Source organism: Phyllobates terribilis, unplaced genomic scaffold, assembly GCF_046119375.1.
Source record: "Phyllobates terribilis strain yellow unplaced genomic scaffold, ASM4611937v1 Scaffold_9__5_contigs__length_417890890, whole genome shotgun sequence".
NCBI classification, from domain to species: Eukaryota; Metazoa; Chordata; class Amphibia; order Anura; family Dendrobatidae; genus Phyllobates; species Phyllobates terribilis.
This window is the reverse complement of record NW_027362769.1, coordinates 380,000,146-380,028,019: the sequence shown is the minus strand read 5'-3', so window position 1 is coordinate 380,028,019 and position 27,874 is coordinate 380,000,146. Positions and strand designations below refer to the sequence as shown.

The 27,874-nt window shown below is 44.4% G+C and overlaps 1 protein-coding gene across 3 annotated transcripts; it reads right to left on the bottom strand.

The window, feature by feature from the left end:
- Positions 1-737: 737 nt before the first annotated feature.
- TOP3A (DNA topoisomerase III alpha) lies at positions 738-27,663 on the bottom strand. Of its 3 annotated transcripts, none has more exons than XM_073648465.1 (20): positions 27,393-27,663; positions 25,066-25,315; positions 21,198-21,257; positions 20,902-20,975; positions 15,969-16,044; positions 15,378-15,486; positions 15,157-15,300; positions 14,901-15,071; positions 7,980-8,080; positions 6,955-7,029; positions 6,616-6,698; positions 6,311-6,518; positions 5,338-5,523; positions 5,124-5,253; positions 4,934-5,047; positions 3,699-3,864; positions 3,477-3,620; positions 2,947-3,069; positions 2,056-2,747; positions 738-1,932 (listed from the first exon to the last, which is right to left on the bottom strand). In XM_073648465.1, the coding sequence occupies exons 2-20, from the start codon at positions 25,249-25,251 to the stop codon at positions 1,748-1,750; spliced, it is 3,027 nt and encodes a 1,008-aa protein (XP_073504566.1). In that variant the 5' UTR covers positions 25,252-25,315; positions 27,393-27,663; the 3' UTR covers positions 738-1,747. The 3 variants fall into 3 exon arrangements, with proteins under 3 accessions (XP_073504566.1, XP_073504567.1, XP_073504568.1); XM_073648466.1 differs by having other exon boundaries at positions 27,418-27,663; XM_073648467.1 differs by having other exon boundaries at positions 27,449-27,663.
- Between the last annotated feature and the right edge of the window lie 211 nt (positions 27,664-27,874).

The window sequence follows — 27,874 nt, the reverse complement described above, 5'->3', positions numbered from 1 at the left end:
TCCCCCTAGTGGTGACTGCAGACAGAATCTTATCATGTATCTCTGTATACAGGGAGCTCCCTCTAGTGGTGGCTGAAGACAATATTATCCTGTATCTCTGTATACAGAGAGCTCCCGCTAATGGTGGCTGCAGACAGAATCTTATCATGTATCTCTGTATACAGGGAGCTCCCTCTAGTGGTGGCTGAAGACAATATTATCCTGTATCTCTGTATACAGAGAGCTCCCGCTAATGGTGGCTGCAGACAGAATCTTATCATGTATCTCTGTATACAGGGAGCTCCCCCTAGTGGTGGCTGCAGACAGAATCTTATGTATCTTTGTATACAGGGAGCTCCCCCTGGTGGTGGGTGCAGATAGAATGTTATCCTGTATCTCCGTATACAGGGAGCTCCCTCTAGTGGTGGCTGCAGAGAGGATCTTATGTAACTATGGTTATGGAAGGGATTTAGCATTCTCTATCAGTAAAATACAGCGCTGATTGCTAAGAATACATATAAAGAAATGAATCAGTGCAGAATAATGAATCTATATAGATAAAAACAAATTCTTTTAGAATGTGACCGTTCTTATTAACCATTGCATATTGATATTTCTAAACAGATCAGTCAGCTAGAATATTCCCATTCACTGACAATAAGCGGAATTCTTGAAACCACTGAGGAATTGATACACACAGTAGATTATAAAGTTGAAATTCCCATCATACCATTACTTATGAGGATAACCCCTAGGAATAAATGCAATATTTTTCATAGTTTTATTTGTACTACATTAAAACAAAAATAATATAATATATTACAATCGTCACGAGACTGAATGAACTCCGCACAAAAAGCGGTTATAATGCTGACGGCACCTTCTGTGGACGCTCGGGGGTAGATAATCTCACAGAATATTACATCGTTATATTAAAATAAATTATAAAAAAAAAATCCAAACCTATAAGATTCAGTCACATGATCTGCAATATAAGGCGCGTGCTACGTGATGATTTTTTCCTCCTTTAAAGGGATTCTTACAATCCCTTTAAGTTAGTAGGGTGCGCCAATAATAAACTGATCACTAGAACTGAGCGAAAAGATTTGCAGGACTCTGGTCCAGCGATGACTTTACACTGGGGCCTAACTAATCAGAAGAGACGCCGGCAAATATGAGGAAATCTGCAAGAACCTGGCATGTGTTACAGTTCCCTGCAGCACCTCCACAGGGGAAATTAAGCATTGCACAGTCGGATCCTCCAAATCAAGAGACAGTCTTTATAGCTGCTCACTACTCCGGGTCCTAGATGAATGACCCAAACAGGGGACATTAACCCCTTCCCTAATAGATATGATTTTTTTTAATATATGAACTGAACTCTGGCTCTTTGGACCCAATAAAATATTTTATTTCTTCTTTTGGGAGAAGTATTTGAGCCTCCGGGAAACCCATCTCCCAATTAGACAAAGAACCCCCTGAGACAGCGACGACTCCTCTTCGACCAATTTTCTGGATCATCGCTGTCAATATGGAGCCAAGCCGGAGGCCGGTCCAACCGTCTGATTGGTAGGGATTCACACATCCGTGTTTTACGCTCGGGTCAGGAGACCCTGTGGCCGGAGGTCCGTGCATGGATATGTGAATCCGGCCCAATAACCAAGGAGTTTTTAAGTCGTAAAATATAGAACATCTATAGGGCGCTGGAGAAGGATGATGATGATTTTCCATTCACGAGGGACGTACAAGATAAAATATTGGCGGCTCCTCATCTGTTCTGGGGACAGCTGGTCCTGTTATGTCCAGGTTGGTGACATAAACCACAAGTCCGCGGCTTTTTCGCCGTCGGTCCTCGATCTGAAGAGTTGTGGTCGGAACGTTTGCTCTTTGTGCCAGAATTGCGTTGCGCCGGGAAGCTGCCACCAAAGGCGCTGGGATAGTCACCGGAGCCTCCTGGAGGAGATGAGGGAGAGATACAAGGGGTTAAACAAAAGTCTTAGTGTCCCATTCAGCTCTCTCAGGGCAGGTAGTCCCCCTGGTGTAAGTGGGACCCCTAGGACCACCCCAACCCCTTACCTGGTGGCGCGTTCTCGTCCGCCCACTGGAAGAAGCCGCATTGCTGCTCTCTGGGTTTGGAGCACGTGTGGAATTGTCGGCCCTTGTTGGCGCCGTCTTTCTGCACCGTACGAGTGACGGCGGGCTGATTGCACATACAAGAAGCCTGACCTTCGGATGCAGGGTCTCCACTTCCACCTCCAGTATCCCTTGGACTTGTGAAAGAACTCCTCGGGGGACGTCCTCCGGATATCTGCAGGGGCGGGGCACTTCTGCCAGCAAGGCCCTCCTGATCCGCCCACAAAAAGAAGTTGCAGTTCCCGCTGTTGCATTTATAAAATGGACGACCTTGATTGGGACCCTCTTTGCGGACAGTTAGCTGCACAGCGCTATCCCCACAGTTGCAGACCACCTCGTTATGATCAGTCCCGCTTGTTACGGACGGCCGGACAGCGGGGGTCACAAGTTTCGGGTTCCTCTCCTTCTTGGCAGGCGGCTGACGACTTTGCCCTTCTCTTGAATGACCTGCCCCGTTGGTGGACTGGTGGTTCCTCTCCCTCGGGCCGGATTGAGGGGCTGCTCTGTTGTTGCCTCCCTGCAGGTACTTGAGATCTAGGACTTCTCGCAGCGTTTCGTCGCAACCCCCGATGCATCCCACAAACTCAAGAGGCATCAACGGGGGGACGCTGCCGCGCTTAAATTTAAACTTCAGCCTAATGGGGGAGAAGGAAGAGGGGAAGGGTTATGTATAAGAGAGAACAGGCTTTAGCTGAGGATTGCCTTCACTGATACAATGTAACAAACAGAAGCTGTGTAAGGAGAACTTTACAGATCCAAGTGTTTCTATTCAATGACAGCAGCAAAGTTCCTATAAACCGTTCGGACATATACAGATATAAAGTGTCAGCTCACTTGTGCACAGGGTGGGGTCGGCACACGTCACACACGCTCTCATCTCGTGACACCTCCAAGACGGAGCTGGGGAACCAGACGGATGTCTTACAACTCGGGTATCCCAGGCACGAAATGTAGAACCTAAACACAAAGACGAGACTGTTACAGATGGAGAGTTACGAGTGGTTACCCTATGGCGTCCATCCTGTAGTTTGGGGTCTTTTTTTTATCCTTTTGACAATGCATATTCTCTCTCTCTACAGCAGCGGAGTGGGCGGGATCTCCCTGGTGTGATGCGTCACACTCTGAACCAATCAAATGCCTCCAAACTCAACCCCTCCCCTCTGACAGCATGCAGTGTCACAGACACAGAGAGCAGCTGCTGCTCCATCCCCCTCCTTCCTTTTTCTTTTACTCTTGATGGATTTTTGGGATGACTGAGAAAGTTTATGAACTCTAGTGGAAAGAGCCTGTGAGGGAACTAAGGTGTAGGTCTGGGAACCTCATAAAAGGGTTGAGCAACGGCATAAACCGTAGTATAGTTATACCCGCCATCTCTCTTGGTTTTCAGAACCATATCCCGGTTGCACTGAGGACATTTTCGTATAGGAAGAGGCGTCTCTGCGTAAATCTCCTGCTGTTCCACGGGTTGCGCAGCCTGTCCAAAATACTGAGACAAAGCCTCGTCCAACCTGCAGAGAGGAAGAGATCCGGTATAAGCGACCTAGGAACTCTGCTATGAAGATGAAGGCAAACTGAGGACCACTCACTTGGTGGCTTTGGCCACAGCTTCTATGAAGACCTGCTTGTATTTCTCAACCTGCTGTCTCAAGACCGTAAACTTGTCCTTCTTGCCTTCACAGATCAGCTTGAGATCAGCCTCTAGTTCGGCGCGCAGGTCCGGCTTGGACATCTCGAAGCCCATGGAATCGTAACCTGTGGAAATGATCAACAGAAAGCAATGGGGGCAACAGAGACGAAGTAATTGGTAGGATGAAGATTATGGAGGTTTATGACTGGCTCTGGGTGGAGGGGGCTCATCGCATCACCCGAGTTAATAAAAGCATGGGAGGCGGCCCGACGAGTCTGGGAGGGCACGGGAGGCGGCCCGACGAGTCTGGGAGGGCACGGGAGGCGGCCCGACGAGTCTGGGAGGGCACGGGAGGCGGCCCGACGAGTCTGGGAGGGCACGGGAGGCGGCCCGACGAGTCTGGGAGGGCACGGGAGGCGGCCCGACGAGTCTGGGAGGGCACGGGAGGCGGCCCGACGAGTCTGGGAGGGCACGGGAAATGGCCCGAAGAAACAGGGAGGGCACGGGAGGCGGCCCATAGAGACAGGGAGGGCATAGGAAACGGCCCAGGGAGAAGATGGGTGGTGGAAGCAGAGGAGTTGGCATGAGGAGCCAGCGCAAGAAGCTATGGAAAGGATGGAAGACAGCGAATGGAGATGATGATGCAATGAGAAGTGGCGGGAGGTGGCACAGAGTCGTGGAGGGGACGGGAGGCGGCAGAAAGGGCCGGGGACAGGATGCAGCTTGGTAAAGGGACAGAAGGCTGTGTGAGGAGCCGGGGAGGCGAAAAGAGATGGCACAAAGAGCCTGGGAGAGGGGAAGGAAGGCTGTGGGGTAGAAGGCCAGAAGGCTGTGCGAGGAGTCGTGGAGGGGACAGGAGGTGACACGAGAAGCCAGGGAGAGGGGAAGAGAGGCTGCAAGGTAAAAAGACAGGAGGCTGTGTAAGGGGACAGGAGTCGGCGCACAGTGGCGGGAGGCTGCAGGAGGAGCCGCTATAAGCCTTGTAGGTGACTGGAGGAGGAACATGGGAGTCAGTGACCACCTCCCCATTTACAGAAGCCGCGACTCTGCGGGCTAAGTAGAAGTCTCAGAGACGACACCCGTATCAGACATTTATGGCACATCCACAGCAGTGAAAAATCTGTATCTCATTAATTTAATTGCCGCTCATTTCCTTCATATGTCACTGATATAATATCTGTATCGGATCCTCACCTTCCACCAGCCCCATCCCCAGCTCTCCTGGGAGGAACCTCTGCTCCGGTGTGAGACCCACGTACATACGGGACTTAATGGTCTCTATGTGCTCAGCGTGGGTGGCGTCGGTCCCTACAGGAGACAATGAGGACACCGGCAGGTTAGAGGCTTTGTGGTGCTGATTATTCCTTGCTCTGCAGCCACGTACCTATTCCGTGTTTTTCCATCAAGGAGATGAGATCTGCTTCTGTGAGAAGCTGCGGAGGGCTGGTTTCTCCATCCACCATCTCCACCGTGGTGGGCTGAAACCTGGACCCCATCTCATACACCGGGATTACCTAACAGAACAGCAAAACTAGTTACCAAGACGGGAAAAGAAACACTCCATCAGGGGGCGCACAATATAATACTCCAATCCCTACCTTTGTGTTCCATTTATCATAGGGGTAAACGTCCAGATAATTCCTGGCAATGATCATCAGTCCGTGAGCAAAAAACCTCTCAGAGGCAATGTCAATCTCCACTGTGGTCTCCTGACCCTGAGCGTCCTGAGAGCAGCAAGCCAAGAAGTGACGCACAATGAACTCGTAGAGGCGCTGCTCATTACCCTGTGTGTAAGAGCAAGAAAATGTGATATAGGATTATAGTAGTTATATTCTTGTATATAGGGGCAGTATTATAGTAGTTATATTCTTGTACATAGGGGGCAGTATTATAGTAGTTATATTCTTGTACATAGGGGCAGTATTATAGTAGTTATATTCTTGTACATAGGGGCAGTATTATAGTAGTTATATTCTTGTACATAGGGGCAGTATTATAGTAGTTATATTCTTGCACATAGGGAGCAGTATTATAGTAGTTATATTCTTGTACATAGGGGCAGAATTATAGTAGTTATATTCTTGTACATAGGGGCAGTATTATAGTAGTTATATTCTTGTACATAGGGGCAGTATTATAGTAGTTATATTCCTGTACATAGGGGGCAGTATTATAGTAGGTATATTCTTGTACATAGGGGGCAGTATTATAGTAGTTATATTTTTGTACATAGGGGGCAGTATTATAGTAGTTATATTCTTGTACATAGGGGCAGTATTATAGTAGTTATATTCTTGTACATAGGGGCAGTATTATAGTAGTTATATTCTTGTACATAGGAGCAGTATTATAGTAGTTATATTCTTGTACATAGGAGCAGTATTATAGTAGTTATATTCTTGCACATAGGGGCAGTATTATAGTAGTTACATTCTTGTACATAGGGGGCAGTATTATAGTAGTTACATTCTTGTACATAGGGGGCAGTATTATAGTAGTTATATTCTTGTACATAGGGGGCAGTATTATAGTAGTTATATTCTTAGTAAGTGTCTGATGTTACACGCTCACCTGCAGACTGTTGGTATACTTTGTGGGGTGGATGGGGGGATGGGCCTGATCTGACTTATTCCCGTTTCTTGGAGTTGGCCCACCCCTTTCCAGAATACGTTGTGCGAAACTTCCCCACTGGGGATCCGGCATCTGCTGCTCAACTAGCGTTGTGAGGTTTAGATCTTTAGGAAAAATATTGGTCTCTGTGCGGGGATAGCTGATATAACTGTTAGAAAAAAAAAAGGAAAATGCGATGAGTAACATAAAATGAAAGGTTTTGTCTGGTCACGTAGATACGCTGCTGCGGTCGGTCCCGCTCTTACCCTTGTGTGTAGAGTTTCTCTGCAATCTTCATGGTTTCTTTGGCTCCGATTTTCAATTTGCGAGAAACCAATTTTTCCATTTCCTGCACAGAAGTAATAAGTGAACTCGGCATGGAGACAGTCAGTGAGCTACTAGGGTGAGGCCCACATGATTCATTTTTAAGGAACGGTGCTTCCAATGGCGGCGCGGTGGCCGGAGCCATTATTGCTCTCAAAACTACTACTCTCAGCATGCTCTGATAGCCAACTGTCCGAGCATGCTGGGAGTTGTAGTTTTACAACAGCTAGATTGCGACAGGTAGGCGACCAATGATCTGGTGTAAAAACGGGTATTCTTACCACAGTGTCCAGCGCCACCGGCCTCCATTTGCTTTTTGGTTTACTCCCGACTTGAACAACCGTAGCTGTGGGATCCTAGAAAACAAACAAGAAACAGCGTTTTATTATTTATAGCAATTTTTTGTTACTTTTTTTTCCTTCTAATTATAGGTATCATGATCCATTTTAAAAATCTTGCAATTTTCACACAAAATTCCTGTTTAAAAATTGCACACGTACATTAGCAGCAATGAATAGACTCCTATCTCTTGTATTGATGCATCTAACGAGCGTGTGCAAAATTAATTGTGAAGGGAGGAGGAGGGGAGCTGTGACATCTCCTATTGTGAATAGTGGATCCTGTGTTATCTACTGTATATAGAGGTGTTATCAGTCATTGCACAGGAGGAGGAGGTGAGCTGTGACATCACCTATTGTGAATGGTGGATCCTGTGTTATCTACTGTATATAGAGGTGTTATCAGTCATTGTACAGGAGGGGGAGGAGGTGAGCTGTGACATCACCTGTTCTGGTTGGTGGATGTTGTGTTATCAGCTGTATATAGAGATGTTATCTGTCATTGTAATCCATAAGGAGCCTACTGAAAACATATACTGGCCCAACGTTTGCAAAATAAGCCATTCTTTTGGTCTAGAGGTGTATAAATTTACAGAACATAGATTGTAGAAGTGTTATTTACCATCTTCACAGATGAATATAGTCAGATAGAGCTTGTAAATACAATTTTGCCATTTGCTGCGTGATAATATCTCAAGAACGGCTGAAAAGTTTAACACTTTTCTTTTGTTTACAGCTCGTTGCCTTGGAGACAGACGACCGCTGCTAGACAACAGAATGTGCGTCATGATCGTTGGTAGAGTTTCCTAGGCAACGAGCTGTAAACAAATAAAAAGTTTTAATATCTCAAGAACGGCTGAAAATTTTAACAAGCAGTAAATTGCAAAAGTGCTTGTTCTTACATGTACTATCCTGACCAAATCCATTTATTAAAATGAGTATAACCCTTTAAAGAGATAGAACCATACCTCCATACAGATCTGATAGAGAACCAGGCATGCCGTATGATTGAAGAGACGATTTCTTTTCCAGTTAAACTCCACCATCTCGTCTTCATGTTCATGAGTCACTGAACCCAAAGAAGGTGATATAAGTATATAGGCTTATAACAGAGTTATGAAAAGCAACAGATTTTAACAGTTTTAAGGGGGTTGTCCAAGATAAGAGAAAAAAAAAAAGTCTGATTTCTTCCAAAAACAGGGTTATACCTGTGCACCGATTGTGTGTGGTATTGCCTTTCTGCTCAATTTGAATGAGCTGTAACACCAGACACGATAACATGATTCCTGGCCACTATATCCTGCATTTACTAGAAAGAAGCAGCAAGGAAGACATTATACAGCAGTACTGAGCAGTGTAGCTGTGAATCCAGCACAGAGGTGAGATAAAACATTTACTAGAAAGAAGCAGCAGGGAAGACATTGTACAGCAGTACTGAGCAGTGTAGCTGTGAATCCAGCACAGAGGTGAGATAAAACTTTTCCTAGAAACAAGCAGCGGAGTTGACCTTATACAGCAGTACCGAGCAATGTAGCTGTGAATCCAGCAGAGGTTAGCTAAAACACTTACTACAAAAAAGCATAAAAGACATAACAGAGCAGTACTGAGCAGTGTAGCTATGAATCCAGCACTGAAGTGAGATAAAACATTTACTAGAAAGAAGCAGCAGGGAATAAATCATACTGCAGTACTGATCAGTGTAACTGTGAATCCAGAACAGAGGTGAGATCTAACATTTACTACAAAGAAGTAGCATAGAAGACATAACAGAACCATACTGAACAATGTAGCTATGAATCCAGCACTGAAGTGACATAATAAGAATTATTCCTGCCGTTAATTACGTTTCCAGGAGTCCATCATAACGGCACGACAGGAGTTAAGTCCTCTGTTCCTCCAGGGACAGGAAACACATGAGAGGTTAAAAGCCCCCCGCCTCATCACACCCTCAGTGTTTGTACTAATCATCATCCAGGATGGATGCAACTCTATTTTATTATATACACATACCAATGTTACATTCACATTAGTGTCAAAAGCAGGGGAGGGGAATATGGTGCCGTCATGATGGACTCCTGGAAACGTAATTAACGGTAGGAATAATTCCTATTTCACCAGTGCGTCCATCATAACGGCACGACAGGAGACATACCAAATCAAAATTGGGACATTTAAGGCGGGAATACTGCCTGAAGGACTTTACGGCCATAGGCTAATTGTTGACTGAACGATAACTTATAATGTTTACTGAATGTGGATATACTAGACCAGGTTGCTGCCTGGCAGATTTGGCCTACTGATGCTCCCGCTTTCTCCGCCCAAGAAGCGGAGATTGCTCGAGTGGAATGAGCTTTAAGGGAAATTGGTGGATCCTTCCCCTCTGATTCACATGCGAGGGCGATAGTCCTTGTTAACCACCTTGCTGGAGTCGGCTTAGAAGCTTTCTTGCCTTTATTCACATCTGAGAATTGCAGAAAAAGGTTTGAGTCTCTCCTCCAGGGAGCTGTGACTTCTATATATACCGAATAACGGCCCTCCTGACATCCAAGGTATGGAAGGATTTTTCCTTTTCATTTTTGGGAGACTGGCAGAAAGATGGCAGTATTATTTCTTGATTCAGGTTCGTACTGGACACCACCTTAGGATGAAAGGAGGGATCCAGTTTAAGAACCAATCTGTCCTCCAGGATCTTAAGGTATGGGTCCAGAACTGAGAGAGCCTGGATCTCACCTACCCGCTTCGCTGTAGTAACTGCCACAAGAAAGGCTGATTTCATAGAGAGCAGGTCTACTGATGTTTCTTCCATGGGTTCAAAGGGAGACTTACATAAAGCTCGCAACACAAGGTTCAGATCCCACGGTGGTACCAGACTCCTTATCGTAGGTCTTAAAAGAGAAGTTGCTTTTATGAACCTTGATATCCATGGGTGGTCTATTAAGGAGTAGTCCAAGAAAGTACTTAGGGCCGAGATATGAACCTTTAACGTATTTGGCCTCAGACCCTTATCAAACCCCTGTTGGAGGAAATCCAGTATCTTTGGAATATTGGGGCGAGACGAATTTCCCACAGACTCACCTGCAAAGCTACAGATCTGTCTCCAGATTCTAGAATAGATGGCTGACGTTACTGGTTTCCTACGGGCTTGGAGAGTTGTAATCACTCGATGAGAAAGGCCCTTAGAGGCTAGGATCCGGCTCTCAGGTTCCATGCTGTCAGCTGGAGGAATTGGATGTTCGGATGTAACAAGGGACCCTGCAACAGAAGATCTTTCCTGGCTGGGAGTCTGAATGGGAGATCCACCGACATCCGATGTAGCAGAGGAAACCAGCTCTTTTTGGGCCAGTAAGGTGCTATCAGGATAAGAGCTCCCCTCTCCTGTTGGATTTTCCTTAGTACTCTTGGGATGAGAGGGACTGGAGGAAAGGCGTACACCAGTTTTGTTCCCCACGATTGAGAAAGGGCATCTATTCCTTCTGGGCTGTCGGCTGGGTCCAAGGAGAAAAAGAGCTGCAGCTTCCTGTTTTTTCTGGTCGCGAACAGGTCTATGGACGGGGTGCCCCATCATTGAATGATTTGATGATTCAATTCCCAATCTGAGGGACCAACTCTTGCTCTGCTGAGAAAATCTGCTACCACGTTTTCGGACCCCCTTAGATGAATAGCCGATATTGAAAGAACATTTCTCTCCGCCCAGTGGAAAATTCTTGCCGCCAAGGATTGTAACCATTTTCCTCTTGGACCTCCTTGTCGACGAAGAAAAGAGATGGTGGTCCTGCTGTCTCTGAAAACTTTTACGTGATTTCCTCTGAGCAAATGTTGACATCTTTGAAGAGTTTCCCAGACCGCCCTTAGCTCCCTGAAATTTGACGACCTGTGTCGTATCTCTTTGGGCCACATCCCTTGTAGATATGTTTCCTATGCTTGCTCCCCAGCCCTTTTGGCTAGCATCCGTATGGATTTGGATTGAAGGAAGAAGGATCCAGTCTATTGAATTTTCTAAGTTTGAAGGGTCTGTCCACCAGGAAAGGGAGTTTTTTAGCTCCCTTGACAGTCTCATTTTTTTGTCTAATCCCGACGGTCGTCTGTTCCAAACTGACAGGATCGATTTCTGTAATGGTCTTGAACGGGCCTGTGCCCATTTCACGCTGGGAATGTATGAAGTCATCAATCCTAAGATCCGCATGGCGTATCTGATTGAGGTGGTCTTTCGCTTCTCGAAGTTGAAAATCTCCAGTTTTATTTTTTCTCGTTTCTCCTGAAGAAAGGAGGACTTCTGAAGACTGGAATCTAAAAGTACCCCCTAGAAATACCTTTGAGGTACTTGGTTGGAGGCTTGACTTTTCCCAATTGATGTTCCACCCCAAATATTCCAGGGTTTTGATCGTATGATCTTGTTGACTGAGAAGAAGAGACTCTGACTCTGCCACCAACAATATATCGTCCAGGTAAGGGATGATTACAATCCCCTGTGTTCTTAAGTAGGCCGCTACTTCTGTCATAACCTTTGTAAATATTCGGGGGGCCGAGGACAGACCGAAGGGTAGGCAAGTGAATTAAAAGTGGTGTACTATGTCTCTTGCTCTAAAGCGAACCTTAGGTATTGCTGGTGACTTGGGTGAAATGGAACATGGTAATATGCATCCTTGAGGTCTAGGGTGGACGTTACCAATCCCTTCTCTATCAATGGAATGCTGGTTTTTATAGTCTCCATTTTGATCCTTTTGTATTCCACCCACTGGTTTAGGGGCTTGAGGTTTATAACCGTACGGCGTTTGCCTGAGGATTTTAACACCGAAAAGAGGGAGGAATAATGGCCTAAACCCTGCTCTGAAGTGGGGAGCTGTTTCACCACGTGTAGGGATTGAAGGACTAATATATCCTGCCATAGACTTCTGAGATCTACGGGGGAGCGAGGACGAAGGGGGAGTATGGGAAAAGTCTATTTTGTAACCTTCCCCTAAGGAAAACAGGATCCATTGATTTTTTGTAATGGACGCCCACTTGTCCCGAAAGAAAAGAAGCCTGCCCCCCACTCCAATGGCGTCATGGTCTAGCTGGGGCCCCAGAGGAGACCTGATCTGCTCTGTCCTTTCCTCCCTTCCTGTAAGACCATGTCCCTGTCTTACCCTTACCCCTGTAATCACATTTAGGGGAGCGACGGGTTCCACGAAAGGGCCGGTATCTCTTAACCCTATCCTCGGGAAACCCTTTTTTCTTGTCAGACGCTCTCTCTAGGATCTCGTCCAACACTGGACCAAAGACCCGGGTACCCGAAAAAGGAATTGAGCACAGCTTATTTTTTGAGTGGCTATCACCCAACCACGTTTTTAGCCATATTGCCCGTCTAGCGGTATTAGATAGTACACTACATCTAGCTGCGAATCTGACCGACTCAGCCGAGGCATCAGCCATGAATTGTGTCACCAGCTTTAACATAGGAATAGCATTTCTACAGGGGAGTCAGACCTAATTAGATCTGACAGCTCGTCCAACCAAAGGCACATGGATCTTGCCACTGAAGTGGCAGCGATATTAGATTTAATTATGGCTGCTGAGGCTTCCCAACTCCTTTTGAGCATGCTCTCCGCCTTCCTATCCATTGCGTCTTTGAGGCAAGACGACTCTTCAAAGGGGATGGACGTTTTCTTAGCCACTTTCGCTATTGGGACGTCTACCTTAGGGATTTCCTCCCAAAGTTTGATGTCCTCCGGATTGAAAGGAAGACTGGATTTAAAGTCTCTTGGCACAATGAGTCTTTTCTCCACTTGTTCCCATTCCTCCATAATCATTGCTTTTAAATGCTCATTTACAGGGAACACTATTTCTCTGAGTCCTCAGACCTGCGAACATTTCATCTTGTCTGGAGTGGGAGACCTGACTGTCTTCCAAGTTCATAGTATGCCTAACGGACTTTAATAGCTCATCCGTATGTTCTGCAGAGAAGATATATTTTTTTCTCTCTTGTGAGGGTAACTGAGAGAAGCGATCCTCGTCCTCTTCCAGACTGTGCTCTGATGCGGAGTCTAAATATTCTCCTTCCTCAGACAACTCTTCCATATCCCACCTGGGTCTTTTCTGGCGAGGAGAGGGTTGAACTATTTGGGATGACGGCTGTGTATGGAAAGGTATAAGGCTCGAGACTGTGTTCTGGACCTCCTCACGGATCATAGATCTCATGTCCGTCAAAAAGGAAGCTTTTTCTTCCTTTAAAACCTCAGCTATACATTCTTTACACAGCCTCTGTGTTAAAGGATACACATCTTCTTGATTTTTTGGAGGACGATCCAGACCTCTGGGCTCCCCTATCCTAATCCAGAAAAAAAGGACACAGGAGATTTGCTAATAAAAGACCTGCCCTGGATTACAGGGTTCAATTATCCAGGCAAGGGCCTGAGACTGTACTCACACTGCCCAGGGACTTTGAAGGGGCTTCTGACCGTGTAGGATTGGGTTCCATGGTGTCAGAGTGTGTGTGCCTGAGGTGTACCCTTTTATAGGGTCTTACCTGATCCAGGTGAGTAGGCCAAGCCCCCAACCGCTGTTTGTCGCCATTTGTTTTATAGAACATGCCCTGAAGGCTCACCACTGCCTCCGGGCACCTGAGCGGTCTGGCCGCCGGAAGTCCCGCCTCCCGGCGTCATCGATCCGGAAGGACAAGCCCACGTGGCGTGCGTTCCACTCTGGAACGCACGCCGGCCCAAAGCGGATGTCCGCTTACCTGACTCAGCCCCCCGGTGTATCCCGGCCGGAAGTCTAGGCTCCGTGGAGCGCACGCAGCCTCCGGCCCTTCAGGATAACGCCGGCGGGCAGCGCAACGCTCAGAGCCCCCTGTCCAGGGCATAGAGCGGCAGGGTGGCGGTTTTCTGGCTGAGGGACCCCCGCTCAGTGGGGTATCAGCATGGAGCCTCTGGACCGAAGGAATGGGAGAGTTCAGACCCCCCCGATCCCCCTGGCTCTCAGGTATTTTTTCATCTTCAGAGAGAACCTCTCCTAGCATCCTGTCCTGCTAGGGACAGGAAAAACACTGAGGGTGTGATGAGGCGGGGGGCTTTTAACCTCTCATGTGTTTCCTGTCTCTAGAGGAACAGAGGACTTAACTCCTGTCGTGCCGTTATGATGGACGTACTGGTAAAAAACATTTACTAGAAATAAATAGGGAAGACATCATACAGCAGCACTGAGCAGTGTAGCTGTGACTCCAGCACTGAGGTGAGATAAAACGTTCACAAGAAAGAAGCAGCATGGTACGCATCATACAGCCGTGTAACTGTGAATCCAGCACTGAAGTGAGAAAAAACACTTACTAGAAAGAAGTAGCATGGAGGACATAACACAGGAGTACTGAGCAATGTAGCAATGAATCCATTACCAAGAAGAAATAAAACACTTACTATAAAAAAGTGGCATGGAAGACAACAGAGCAGTACTGAGCAGTGTAGCTATAAATCCAGAACAGAGGTGAGATAAAACACTAAAAAGAAGTGGGAGCATTGAGGACAATATACAGTAGTACTGAGCAGTGTAGCTGTGAATTCTGATATAAAACACCAACTAATAAGCTGCTATCCAAGCAGTCTGTCTGCCTTTCTTATAGTATTTCTGACTTCCCTATAGACTTTAAAAGGCAGCTGTAATCTGATCCCTCAGTGAGCTGGCAATTCATCTTGTATTACCCAAGACACATTTTAGCAGTTTTTCAGGGTGAATGCTGATTCAATAAGGCTGGGGGGGTAGCGGATGGAAAAAAAAGTGTCTCATAAGTGTAGAAAGAAGCATATTTCTGCATGTAATAATATAGTCTTGTATTAGGTAGCTTGCAATACAGGTTCCCTTTAAGAAAGGAGCCCAGATAAAGAAGAAAGCGTCACATACACATTCTTTTCACTTACCCTTGATTTTATAAAAGGCTTCAGGAATAAAAGCCTGAATGGCCTTAAATCTCTCGACCACAAACCCCAAAGTGGGGAACTGACAACTCCCATAGCTGATGAGCTGGCTGGATAACACAGACGGAAAGATCTTCTGGAGGCGCAGAGTCTGGAAGCGGGTGAAGGCCGCACCTTGAAATAACAAAAAAACAGAAATCAATGGGGTAACAGGACTGGAGGGGAATAACGCTGACCCCTACTATTGCCAGCTGCCCACCTATTCGAAGGTCCAGCTCCATTCGTACATCCACGGCGTCGCTGATGTTCTGGTCAGGTGGGACGAGGTTCTCGCATGCGGCTCGGATGGATCGGGGGGTGATCTCAGAGAAGCGCGCTCTGAATACCTGAAGATTGGGTTTCACTGTCCGACAAAATGATGAAGGGGTTAATGTTTGGAGGCGCCGAAAAGGCAAGTGAGCGTGGAGGATGAGCCCGTACCTGCTTTGCAGACGTGGATGATTTCAAATCCGATGTTCTCCCCTTCTCGGTCACAATCCGTCCATATGACGAGAGCCTGGCACTGCCGCACATCCCGCTCCAGGGTTTTCTGCAAGCACATACATGTTTTAAACACCAAAAAGTTGCATGAAAGTTGCAAAACTTTTAAAATTCTTAAGATCGTCAAAAATTATTCGTGACTCACCCCCATGTGTGAAAGCAGTGAGGCTGGAGGAGCACGCGCTTATCGGTGTCGGACCACCACATATCTGATAATGATGACCTCTCCTAAAGACGGGGTCATCAATATCAGTAGTAAATCACCACCATACCAAATATGTATCAGCTCCATCCACAAGCGGATAATGCCGGCATTGTTACACAGCCATCATCTGTGTCTATCAGGAGCAGATGCAGTTGAGATCTGATCGCTGCTGTCAACCATTTAGATGCTGCTGTCAATCTTTGACAGCGGCATTTAGATGTATCATTTGCCAGATAGCCCTTTCTGCAACAACAAAAAAGCAAGCCTTCACTTGGAAAAAATTGAAAAGTGATAAAAAAAAGGCTTAAACACGAGGGAACACTTACCTTAATGTTCAGGAAATCGTTTGGACAAAATTTCTCCACTTCTGCATCAAAGAGGGAAACTGGGTTGCAGCTGCGCCTGCAAAGCGACACGATGACTCATTACCTGAACTGATGCAATTAATGGGAGGGCTCAAGACGCGGACCCCCACTGAGCAACAGTGCTGAAAAGCAGCAGAGAGATATCAGAAGACATACATACATATATATATATATATATATATATATATATACACACACACACACACACATATACTGAGTGCTGAATTTCTACATTCCAAAACTGATACAAAATTGGAGCTCTTCCTTAACCACTTCGCGCCAGAGCCTGTTTTTGCCTTCGTGACCCGGCCAATTTTTTCAATTCTGACCACTGTCACTTTATGAAGCAATTACTCTGGAACGCTTCAACGGATCCCCCTGATTCTGAGACTGTTTTTTCGTGGCATATTGTACTTCATGATAGTGGTAACATTTCTTTGATATCACATGCGTTTATTTGTGAAAAAATCGGAAATTTGGCGAAAATTTTGAATTTTCATGCCCTTAAATCAGAGAGATATGTCACACAAAATACTTAATAAATAACATTTCCCACATGTCTACTTTACATCAGCACAATTTTGGAACCAAAATTTTTTTTTTGTTAGGGAGCTATAAGGGTTAAAAGTTGACCAGCGATTTCTCATTTTTTAAACAAAATTTACAAAAACATTTTTTTAGGGACCACATCATATTTGAAGTCACTTTGAGGGGTCTTTATGACAGAAAATACCCAAAAGTGACACCGTTCTAAAAACTGCACCCCTCAAGGTGCTCAAAACCACATTCAAGAACTTTATTAACCCTTCAGGTGCTTCACAGGAATTTTTGGAATGTGGAAGAAAAAAATTAACATTTAACTTTTTTCACAAAAATGTTACTTTAGACCCAATTTTTTTTATTTTCACAGGGGTAACAGGAAAAAATGGACCCCAAAATTTTTTGTGCAATTTCTCTTGAGCGTGCTGATACCCCATATGTGAGGGAAAACCACTGTTTGGGCGCACGGCAGGGCTCGGAAGGGAAGGAGCGCCATTAGACTTTTTGAATGTAAAATTTGTCTGAATAATTAGCAGACACCATGTTGCGTTTGGAGAGCTCCTGATGTGACTAAACAGTGGAAACCCCCCACAAGTGACACCATTTTGGAAACTAGACCCCTTAGGGAACATATCTAGATGTGTGGTGAGCACCTTGAACCCCAAGGTGCTTCACAGAAGTTTATAATATTGAGCTGTAAAAATAAAATTTTCAAATTTTTCCCACAAAAATGTTTTTCATCCCTTAATTTTCGATTATCATAATGGTAATAGGATAAATTGCACCATGAAATTTGTTGTGCAATTTCTCCTGAACACGCCGATACCCCATATGTGGGGGAAAACCACTGTTTGGGCGCACGGCAGGGTTTGGAAGGGAAGGAGCGCCATTTGACTTTTTGAATGTAAAATTTGTCTGAATAATTAGCAGACACCATGTTGCGTTTGGAGAGCCCCTGATGTTCCTAAACAGTGGAAACCCCCCACAAGTGACACCATTTTGGAAACTAGACCCCTTAGGGAACTTATCTAGATGTGTGGTGAGCACCTTGCACCCCCAGCTGCTTCACAGAAGTTTATAATATTGAGCCATAAAAATAAAATTTTCACATTTTTCCCACAAAAAATGTTTTCCTTTCCCTAATTTTGTACTATCATAAGGGTAACAGGATAAATTGCACCATGAAAATTGTTGTACAATTTCTCCTGAACACGCCAATACCCCATATGTGGGGGAAAACCACTGCTTTGGTGTACGGCAGGGTTCGGAAGAGAAAGGAGCGCTATGTTGGCTGGGATAGGTGGCAGACACCGTGTCACATTTGAAGAGTCGCTGACATGCCGAAACAGCAGAAACCCCCACAAGTGACCCCATTTTGTAAACTACACCTCTCAAGGAATTCATCTAGGGAAGTAGTGAGTATTTTTTAATTTTTAAATTTATACCATTGGGCAGTGAAAAAAGCATAATTATATTTTTACCACAAAAAAATGTTTTACCCTCAGATTTTACATTTTCACACAGGACAAAATGTAAAAATGGTGCCGAAATGTGTCACACAATTTCTTCTAAAAGTGCCAATACCCCATATGTGGCGGTATCGTACCGCTCAGCCATACGGTGAGATCTGGGGGGGACGGTGTGCTATTTGACAATTGGAGAACAAATTATTGTAGAATAGGTATTTGGATTTGGGAGCACAAAATTTTTTGAATTTCTTTTGGGAGGCAAGGGCCATTTTGCTTTTCCAGAGCCTTTCTGCTACCAGTAACTTGGAAGTCCCTTATATTTTTAACAGATGACGGACCTGAGTGGGGACTAGCTTTTTTTGAGGACTGAGTTGCAGCTTTTATTGGGAACATTTTACGTAACATTTATCCGGCGCTTTAGGCTGAGCACTTACATCGGGGTTTCCATCTAAATTTCCAAGTGATGTAATTCAGATGAAACCCCTGCGGGATCCATTCACTGTAATGAGGCAGCAGAGTTACTCTGGACTCCGTCTGGCCTCTGTTTAGCGGTGTCCTTTTTTTCAGAAGTGCACAAAACTGTGGCCAACCGCACTTTTATGCACACCTAAAACAAATGACACCGTGGGATCCCAGGCTAGACGGCATCCACAGTGGCCTATATCTGCCTCATTACAGGGAATCTTCCGTCATGGGTTCCGTCTGAATCACATATTTCAGAGATTTACATGGAAACTCTGGCGTAAGTGCTCAGCGCAGAGCGCAGGATAAATGTGTGCCGAGCCATACTGCGATCTTTGGGAGACATAATAAACAAATCAGTAGCAGGTGAAGAATTGGTTTTATTTATTTTTTTACGCCGTTCCTAGTGTGATATAACTGATTAGATTACTTTATTCTTCGGGTCGGTGCGATTACAGAGATACCAGATTTATATCGGGTTTTTATGACTGACAGCTGTCACACACTAAGAGACGCTTTTTTTTTGCAAAATCTAGTTTTTGCATCGCCATATTTTGAGAGCTATAATTTTTCCATATTTCGGCCGACAGAGTCATGTGACGGCTTGTTTTTTGCGGGACGAGTTGACATTTTTATTGGTACCATTTGTGGGTACGTGACATTTTTTGATCGCTTTCTATTCCGTTTTTTTGGGAGGTAAAATTAACAAAAACCAACAATTCAGGAATTGTTTTTTGAGGGTTTTTTTTATGCCGTTCTGCGTGTGGTAAAAGTGATCAGGCAGCGTTATTCTTCGGGTCAGTACGTTTACAGCGATACTACACTTACTGTATATTTTTTTATGTTTTGGCGCTTTTACACAATAAAACAATTTTATAGAAAAAATATTTTTTTGCATTGCTTTATTCTGAGAGGTATAACTTTTTTATTTTTTGGCTGATGGAGCTGTATAGCGGCTTGATTTTTGCGGAACAAGATGACGTTTTCAGCGGTACCATTTCTATTTCCATTTTGCTTTTTGATCGCATTTTTTTCCACTTTTTGTTTGGCGATATGAGGAAAAAGCATAGTTTTTTGCTCCGTTTTTTATTTATTTTTATTATGGTGTACACATAAGGAGTTAATTAGTGTGACAGTTTTATAGCTCGGGTTGTTTCGGACGCGGCAATACCAAATATGTGTACTTTTTTTATTTTTGCATAACTATATGGATTTATCGGTTTAATATTTTATTTATTTATTTTTATTTATTTTGTATTTTTTTTTTTAACAGTTTCAAAACATTTTTTTTTACTTTTTTTTTACATTTTTACTTAGTCCCTGTATGGGACATTAATTTTTATTTTTCTGATCCCTGATCTCATGTAATGTAATAGACATATATTACATTATATGAGATCTTCACTGACTGTTTCACAGTCTCCTGTCTGGCATCAGCTACAGGCTGAAGCCAGACAGAAGGACACCATATATGGCAGAGCTGGAGGCGGTCATGTGACCTCCAGCTGCCATAGCAACGCCAGGTCCTGAAAGCAATCAAGGGGTCGTCAGAGAGGTAAGTGGACAACCCCCTCTCCTCCTGCTGTCTCCTATATGCCGCGATCACTATAGATCGCAGCATATAGAAGACAGCAAAGGGTTAACATCACTGGGACCTGTCAGAGCTAACGCTCTGCACCGCTCTCACAGCGCTTGCAGGACCCAGGGGGTCCTGAGCACTGCGAGACCACCCACCGTTTTTAAACGTCCACGCTGCACAGAGCCCAGGCAGCGCGGACGTTTATCTACAGTGGGCGGTCGGGAAGCGGTTAAAAAAGGTTGCCAGCTACCTGCACAGCCCCTTCTTAAATGTGACTGTAACTCATAAAAATACTTTACAATCACATCCCAGTAATCTCAGTGCCGGGTCTGAGAACAGTCGAGTGACATTACTATGCAGCGCTCACACTTCAATAGAGCGGCGAGTTTCTAATTTATGGGGCAGTTAGTGGATCATCTTTTTAAAGGGGTTATTGCCATCTTCAAAAATGGATATTTTCAGACAGAGTTTGCAAAAACAATCACTTTTGCAATTTACTGCTTGTTAAAATTTGCAGCCGTTCTTGAGATATTCACACTTTTCTTGTGTTTACTGCTTGTTGCCTAGGAGACTGACGAGCTGTAAACAAAAGAAGAGTGTTAATATCTCAAGAACAGCTGAAAATTTTAACAAGCAGTAAATTGCAAAATTACTTGTATTTATAAGCTCTGTCCAATAATGCCAACTATGAAAACGAGAATAAACCCTTTAAATAAAACATTTATGTTTTTTTTTTTTTATTAGAATTATCTTATGTCTCTGGCAAGCTTCACCGACACCGTTAACATTGCAGATCTCTCTCCCATCAGTTCTCAAGTCTTTCAAATGAAAAGAAGAAACCAACCAGGACTTCAGGTGACTCTGAAAATCGAGCGCCAGCAAATGTCCGGACACTGAAGTCATAATGACGGAGACGTCCTGCGGAGAAATGACCGGGTGTAAAGATTTATAAAGATCCAAACCAAGAACACACATGGCCGAATAGTTGGTGAGTGTCTGTACAATGGCGCAAATCACTGAGAAGCGCATTGCAAATCAAAATCTTTGCCTGCTGTCGGTGAATAGAAACAGCTTCTGGATGCAAACAATGAGCTATCCTTGTATACATATATTCTTCCCTCGCTCATTTTTATCACTTACCCTTCCAAAAAGATGATATTCGTACTCATAGATCTTGTTAAACTTCGAAAACCCTTCTCTCTGTAGATGTATAAAAAAAATGAACTTAAAACACTCCAAAACGTATCCATTTCCTAATATATATCTAATATATATATAATCGTCTTATCCCGTCTGTCTGTCCTTCTGTCCAGGAAATCCCGCGTCGCTGATTGGTCTGGCCGCGGCCAATCAGCGACGCCGGATTTTAGAAAAAGATGGCGGCCGTTAGCAGCTCATCTGCCGCACGGATGTCAGCGGCGATGCAGCCGGGAGATGACCGGCGCCAGCCGGTCATCTCCCGGCTGCTCGCAGGAGAAGTACCCCGACCGGCGGCGCCGCTGACCTCCATGATGCTACCGTCGGGAGATCAGCGGCTAGGGCCGCTGATCTCCCGACGGCAAGTGCAAAGGGAAGACCGTGGAGCGGCGCCACCGGTCGGGATACTTCTGCTGCGAGCAGCCGGTCATCTCCCGGTTGCTCGCAGCGGAAGTACCCACACAGGCAGTACAGCTCCCCGGTCCTCACTGATACGATTCGCTGATTGGTCGCGCTGCTGACCTCCATGCGGCTACCGTCAGGAGATCAGCGGCTAGGGCCGCTGATCTCCCGACGGCAAGTGTGAGGGGAGGACTGGGGAGCGGCGGCGCCGTTCGGGATACTTCTGCTGCGAGCAGCCGGTCATCGGGTACTTCTGCTGTGAGCAGCCGGGAGATGACCGGCTGCTCGCAGCAGAAGTATCCCGACCGGCGACGCCGCTCCACGGTCCTTCCTTTGCACTTGCCGTCGGGAGATCAGCGGCCCTAGCCGCTGATCTCCCGATGGTAGCATCATGGAGGTCAGCGGCGCCGCCGGTCGGGGTACTTCTGCTGCGAGCAGCCGGTCATCTCCCAGCAGAAGTACCCGAACAGGCAGCGCCGCTCCCCGGTCATCACTAATACGATTCGCTGATTGGTCGCGACCGCCGGCCGCGACCAATCAGCGATATTGGCACCAAATTTAAACACCGCTCTGCTGATTGCGCCCAGTCGGCCGCATACATATTCTAGAATACCCGATGCGTTAGAATCGGGCCACCATCTAGTATGTATGTGTATATTATATATATATATATATATATATATATATATATATATATACAGTACAGACCAAAAGTTTGGACACACCTTCTCATTTAAACATTTTTCTGTATTTTCTTGACTATGAAAATTGCACATTCACACTGAAGGCATCAAAACTATGAATTAACACATGTGGAATTATATACTTAACAAAAAAGTGTGAAACAACTGAAAATATGTCTTATATTCTAGGTTCTTCAAAGTAGCCACCTTTTGCTTTGATGACTGCTTTGCACACTCTTGACATTCTCTTGATGAGCTTCAAGAGGTAGTCACCAGAAATGGTTTTCACTTCACAGGTGTGCCCTGTCAGGTTTAATAAGTGGGATTTCTTGCCTTATAAATGGGGTTGGGACCATCAGTTGTGTTGTTCAGAAGTTTGGTGGATACACAGCTGATAGTCCTACTGAATAGACTGTTAGAATTTGTATTATGGCAAGAAAAAAGTACCTAAGTAAAGAAAAACGAGTGGCCATCATTACTTTAAGAAATGAAGGTCAGTCAGTCCAAAAAATTGTAAAAACTTTGAAAGTGTCCCCAAGTGCAGTTGCAAAAACCATCAAGCGCTACAAAGAAACTGGCTCACATGAGGACCGCCCCAGGAAAGGAAGACCAAGAGTCACCTCTGCTTCTGAGGATAAGTTTACCCGAGTCACCAGCCTCAGAAATCGCAGGTTAACAGCAGCTCAGATTAGAGACCAGGTCAATGCCACACAGAGTTCTAGCAGCAGACACATCTCTTCAACAACTGTTAAGAGGAGACTTTGTGCAGCAGGCCTTCATGGTAAAATAGCTGCTAGGAAACCACTGCTAAGGACAGGCAACAAGCAGAAGAGACTTGTTTGGGCTAAAGAACACAAGGAATGGACATTAGACCAGTGGAAATCTGTGCTTTGGTCTGATGAGTCCAAATTTGAGATCTTTGGTTCCAACCACTGTGTCTTTGTGCGACGCAGAAAAGGTGAACGGATGGACTCTACATGCCTGGTTCCCACCGTGAAGCATAGAGGAGGAGGTGTGATGGTGTGGGGGTGCTTTGCTGGTGACACTGTTGGGGATTTATTCAAAATTGAAGGCATACTGAACCAGCATGGCTACCACAGCATCTTGCAGCGGCATGCTATTCCATCCGGTTTGCGTTTAGTTGGACCATCATTTATTTTTCAACAGGACAATGACCCCAAACACACCTCCAGGCTGTGTAAGGGCTATTTGACCAAGAAGGAGAGTGATGGGGGGCTACGCCAGATGACCTGGCCTCCACAGTCACCAGGCCTGAACCCAATCGAGGTGGTTTGGGGTGAGCTGGACCGCAGAGTGAAGGCAAAAGGGCCGACAAGTGCTAAGCATCTCTGGGAACTCCTTCAAGATTGTTGGAAGACCATTTCCGGTGACTACCTCTTGAAGCTCATCAAGAGAATGCCAAGAGTGTGCAAAGCAGTCATCAAAGCAAAAGGTGGCTACTTTAAAGAACCTAGAATATAAGACATATTTTCAGTTGTTTCACACTTTTTGTTAAGTATATAATTCCACATGTGTTAATTCATAGTTTTGATGCCTTCAGTGTGAATGTACAATTTTCATAGTCAAGAAAATACAGAAAAATCTTTAAATGAGAAGGTGTGTCCAAACTTTTGGTCTGTACTGTATATGTAAAAAGAAAACTGACCAGCACATCCTAAATGTGAACAGGTGCAAGCTGCAGAAACTGCATAAGATATATAAAAAGAAAGCGCAGCAGCACTCCATTATGGCAAAGATACCTAAAGACAATAAAAACATTGGATTTAAACTGTTATTACTCAGTGAGCTTTACTTACAAAAAAAGCTTTTTACATATTACTATAGGAGGTAGTAACCGCCTCCTGTTTGAACTTGCACTCCCCCCATTTAACCAGCAGGTGATGTATATTCTATTCCATCAGCCCATTTAAATTGTAGGTGTTTCAGCCCAGAAGTGACATGTTCTGTCCAGAGTTATAGGCTTGTAGCCCAAGAGAGGCATGTAGGCAGAGTAGTACCCATCAGATGGGAGGTCACCTTGCAGTGGTTGATGGGCACACATGAATTGGCCAATTTATGCGCTAAGAACCTTCATTTTTTGTAAGTAAAGCTCACTGAGTAATAACACAGTTTAAATCCAATGTTTTTATTGTCTTTAGGTATCTTGGCCATAATGGAGTGCTGCTGCGCTTTCTTTTTATATATATTTAATTTTTTTTTTTTTTTCACTTCTGAGAAAATCTTTTATTATCGCTCCCACAAAGATGGTCACTCAACTCCCCTAATTTCTGCTTAGCTTTGTATCCAGATTTTAAAGGGGGAAATCATGGTCTCTCATGGAGCCCATCCAGTGGTTGAGCATCACAGGAGAACCAAGATGGCAGCGATGAGGATCAGATTTGACACAAATTTTAGAGCACTGGAAAATCTGCATCAATTCCAGTGACAAACTGTATCCCATGCACACAAATACGTAAAATTTTCGTAAACCCAATAGCATAAAATGGAAAATTTGTGAATTCTTCTTGCATATAGGAAGATGAGCATCTGCCGCAATGAAAGACATCAGGACTGATGCGAAAACAGATCTTCTTTAAACCAGTGATTGATCATGAGCCACAGATTTCTGAAATGGATCTTTTAGGAAGATGCGTGTGATATTTGCACATGTGACTGTGCCCATTACGGTCCCCTTTTTAGTAAGAAATTGCATTTCATGACCTCACCCTCCTCATTCTCCCGCTGGACATAAGATCGGCAATCCCCTTGGCGGCGTCATTCTTCTCGGCCACGCACAGGACCTTCTGAACAGGGATTCTCAGCGACATGTTGATGGAGTTTACAGAACACGAGCGAATGCTGAAAAGAGTCAGTGGTCTGCTAAAAACTAAAATACTTCTCTGGAGGATCATAACGGGAGGAGTCGGCGGCTTTCATGTCTGAGCGCTACAGAAAACCGATGAGGTCAACACATCCCTGTAAAAGAAGTAATACTAATCAAATCATGACTTGGTCACAAAGTCACCCAGACCTCACAGGAATGCACGGCCTCTGCTCTCCCCTCCCCATCCTTAACACTAGAACTACTGATGGAGTCATTTTGACTCCTTTCGTTTTTTATTTCTCTTCTGTGACTACATTTTTCAGAATTCCGGCTTGAAACTCGGTGACTTTTCCTCAAATATGATGTGAAAAAAGATTTTGTGAGAATAAATAATTTTGGTGAAAAATTTGCGCGTTTTTTTCAAAATTTACCAAGAACTACTGAAGGGAGTCATTTTGACTCCCTACTATATTTTGAGGTCCTTTTGTCACTAAATGTTGCTATAAAGTTTTGTGCATAATTTTTTCACTCTGTCTTATTTACCCTGATGTTCATATAGATGTAGTTCAATTTACATGTCAACTTTTCACATTTTCCTTGTGTTTTACCTGCTTGTATTACTGTGTAATGCTGAACAAACTCTATCTGATGAGGATATTCTATGCTCGTGGAATATCTGGCACGAACCGTCACTCGATTAGCAGTATTTGGTGTAATGACTGGGGAATACCGTTTTGCAAAGCGACAATGTCTAGGGACCGCTTTGTTGAAATTATGAGGTTTCTCAGATTTGATGAGAAATCTACTCGATCGGAGAGACTGCAAACGGACAAGTTTGCTCTATTTTCTACTGTGTGGGACAGGTTTATTGAAAATTGTATTGCGTGTTACAAACCTGGCCCATACATAACGGTGGATGAGCAACTTTTCCCAAGCAAAACTAGGTGTCCATTCACGCAGTACATGCCTTCCAAACCAGATAAATATGGCCACAAATATTGGCTAGCTGTTGATAAGAGGAGCAAATATCTGGCAAATGGCTTCCCTTATCTTGGCAAAGATGACACACGCCGTGCTGAGGACCGTTTAGCTGACCATGTGGTAATGAAGTTACTGGACCCGTTTTTGAAAAAAGGTCGCAATGTTACAACCGATAATTATTTTACTTCAGTAAAATTAGCTAAACAGCTAAAAAGCAAAGGAACAACCATCGTGGGAACACTGAACAAGATAAGGCGAGAAGTGCCTAAAGAAATAAAATCCATGAAAGAGGAATTGTACAACACTAAAGTGTTTAGAAATGAAGACAATTTTACACTTACAGTATATCAAGGAAAGCCCAACAAAAATGTTGTCATAAAAAATGATGGTGTTGTTGTTTTCTGAGACCCGTAACTTTTATTTTTCCATAGATGGAGTCTCGTTATTCTCCGCCTCGTGCGGTAGTTTTTTTTATAGGAACCATTTTGTGATACATTTGATGATTTAATCGCCTTTTATTCCATTTTTCCAAGTTGACAAAAAACAAACAAACAGCAATTCAGGAGTTTCGATTTTTTCTTTTTTTTTTTTTTTTTACAGCTAATTTATTTTTAGAATTTTACAGATCAGACTTTTCTAAATGTTTTTTTATTTTTGGATTGGGAGAAAGGAAGGGGGTGAAACTTATTTTTTTCCAATATTTCAAAAAACTTTTTTTTTAATTTTTATTATGGTCACTATTTATTTCTTTACTCCCCTTTATAGGATATGAACCTGCGATCGATTGTAATATTTAGTGCAATAAATACTACGGTATATAGTAAAAAAAAAAATTACAATAAAAATGGTGGTGACGGGGCCTTCAGCAAACTCCCAGTTGCCATGGCAACCAGTTGGCACACTGCGATCACAACGCACCCGCTAGAGAACTTATTAAAGGCCGCTCTCGAGGACTGCCATTGGCATCTAAATAGTTAAACAGCCATGATCGGAGCTGGCTCTGATCACTGTACACCCACAACTAAAGGGCGTACATGTACGTCCCATACCGGGAAGGGGTTAATAGGTTGTCAGATCACACAATATAGGTCTAATGCACTACATACAGCTATTCACCATACACCAGGCCATACATATCCATTCCTCATCCCCCTAGACTGACACATTGTAACAAACGCTCAGCTGTTGTGAACAGTAGGAGGCTACAGGCCAAATAATCAGCATCATCTCTCATAAACAACTACGTACTAATAAGGAGGTCTCCAATAATTACACTTCATGTCGTTTCCCGCTCTGGGACTCACTTGCTGCTGCAAAATGACCCTCTTCTCTCTCCGTAGTGGCGATGTCAGAGCTCACGTGATCAATCTAAACTACAATTCCCGGCATGCCTCACTGTAATTGTTCCGTTTTTCCTTTCTAGTTTCATTCTTTGAAGGGCTTATCCATGATAATTATCACCAGCGGGGGACCTACTACCTTACTTCGTGACTATCTGAACGGTCTCCTGCGGGAGTGACGTGACGAGTTGGTCATGTGACTTGCATTCTAAACTATAAATCCCAGCATGCATCACGGTTATTTTTTATTTTTCCAATCCTTACGTTCTGTTGTGGGTTATTGATGAAGATTACTATGCACATTGCAACCGATATGCTTATTTGAGTTTTAACCAAAAATCACCCGTGAGAGTGACGTCACGATTTAGTCATGTGACCGGAAATCTGAAC

Coding starts and splice junctions, on each gene's coding strand:
- TOP3A (XM_073648465.1), bottom strand. CDS start 25,251: ATGATCCTCCAGAGAAGTATTTTAGTTTTTAGCAGACCACTGACTCTT. Junction 15,072..15,156: donor GGAGCTGGACCTTCGAATAG/GTGGGCAGCTGG, acceptor TGTTATTTCAAG/GTGCGGCCTTCACCCGCTTC. Junction 8,081..14,900: donor AGCCTTTTATAAAATCAAGG/GTAAGTGAAAAG, acceptor CTTTGGGTTCAG/TGACTCATGAACATGAAGAC.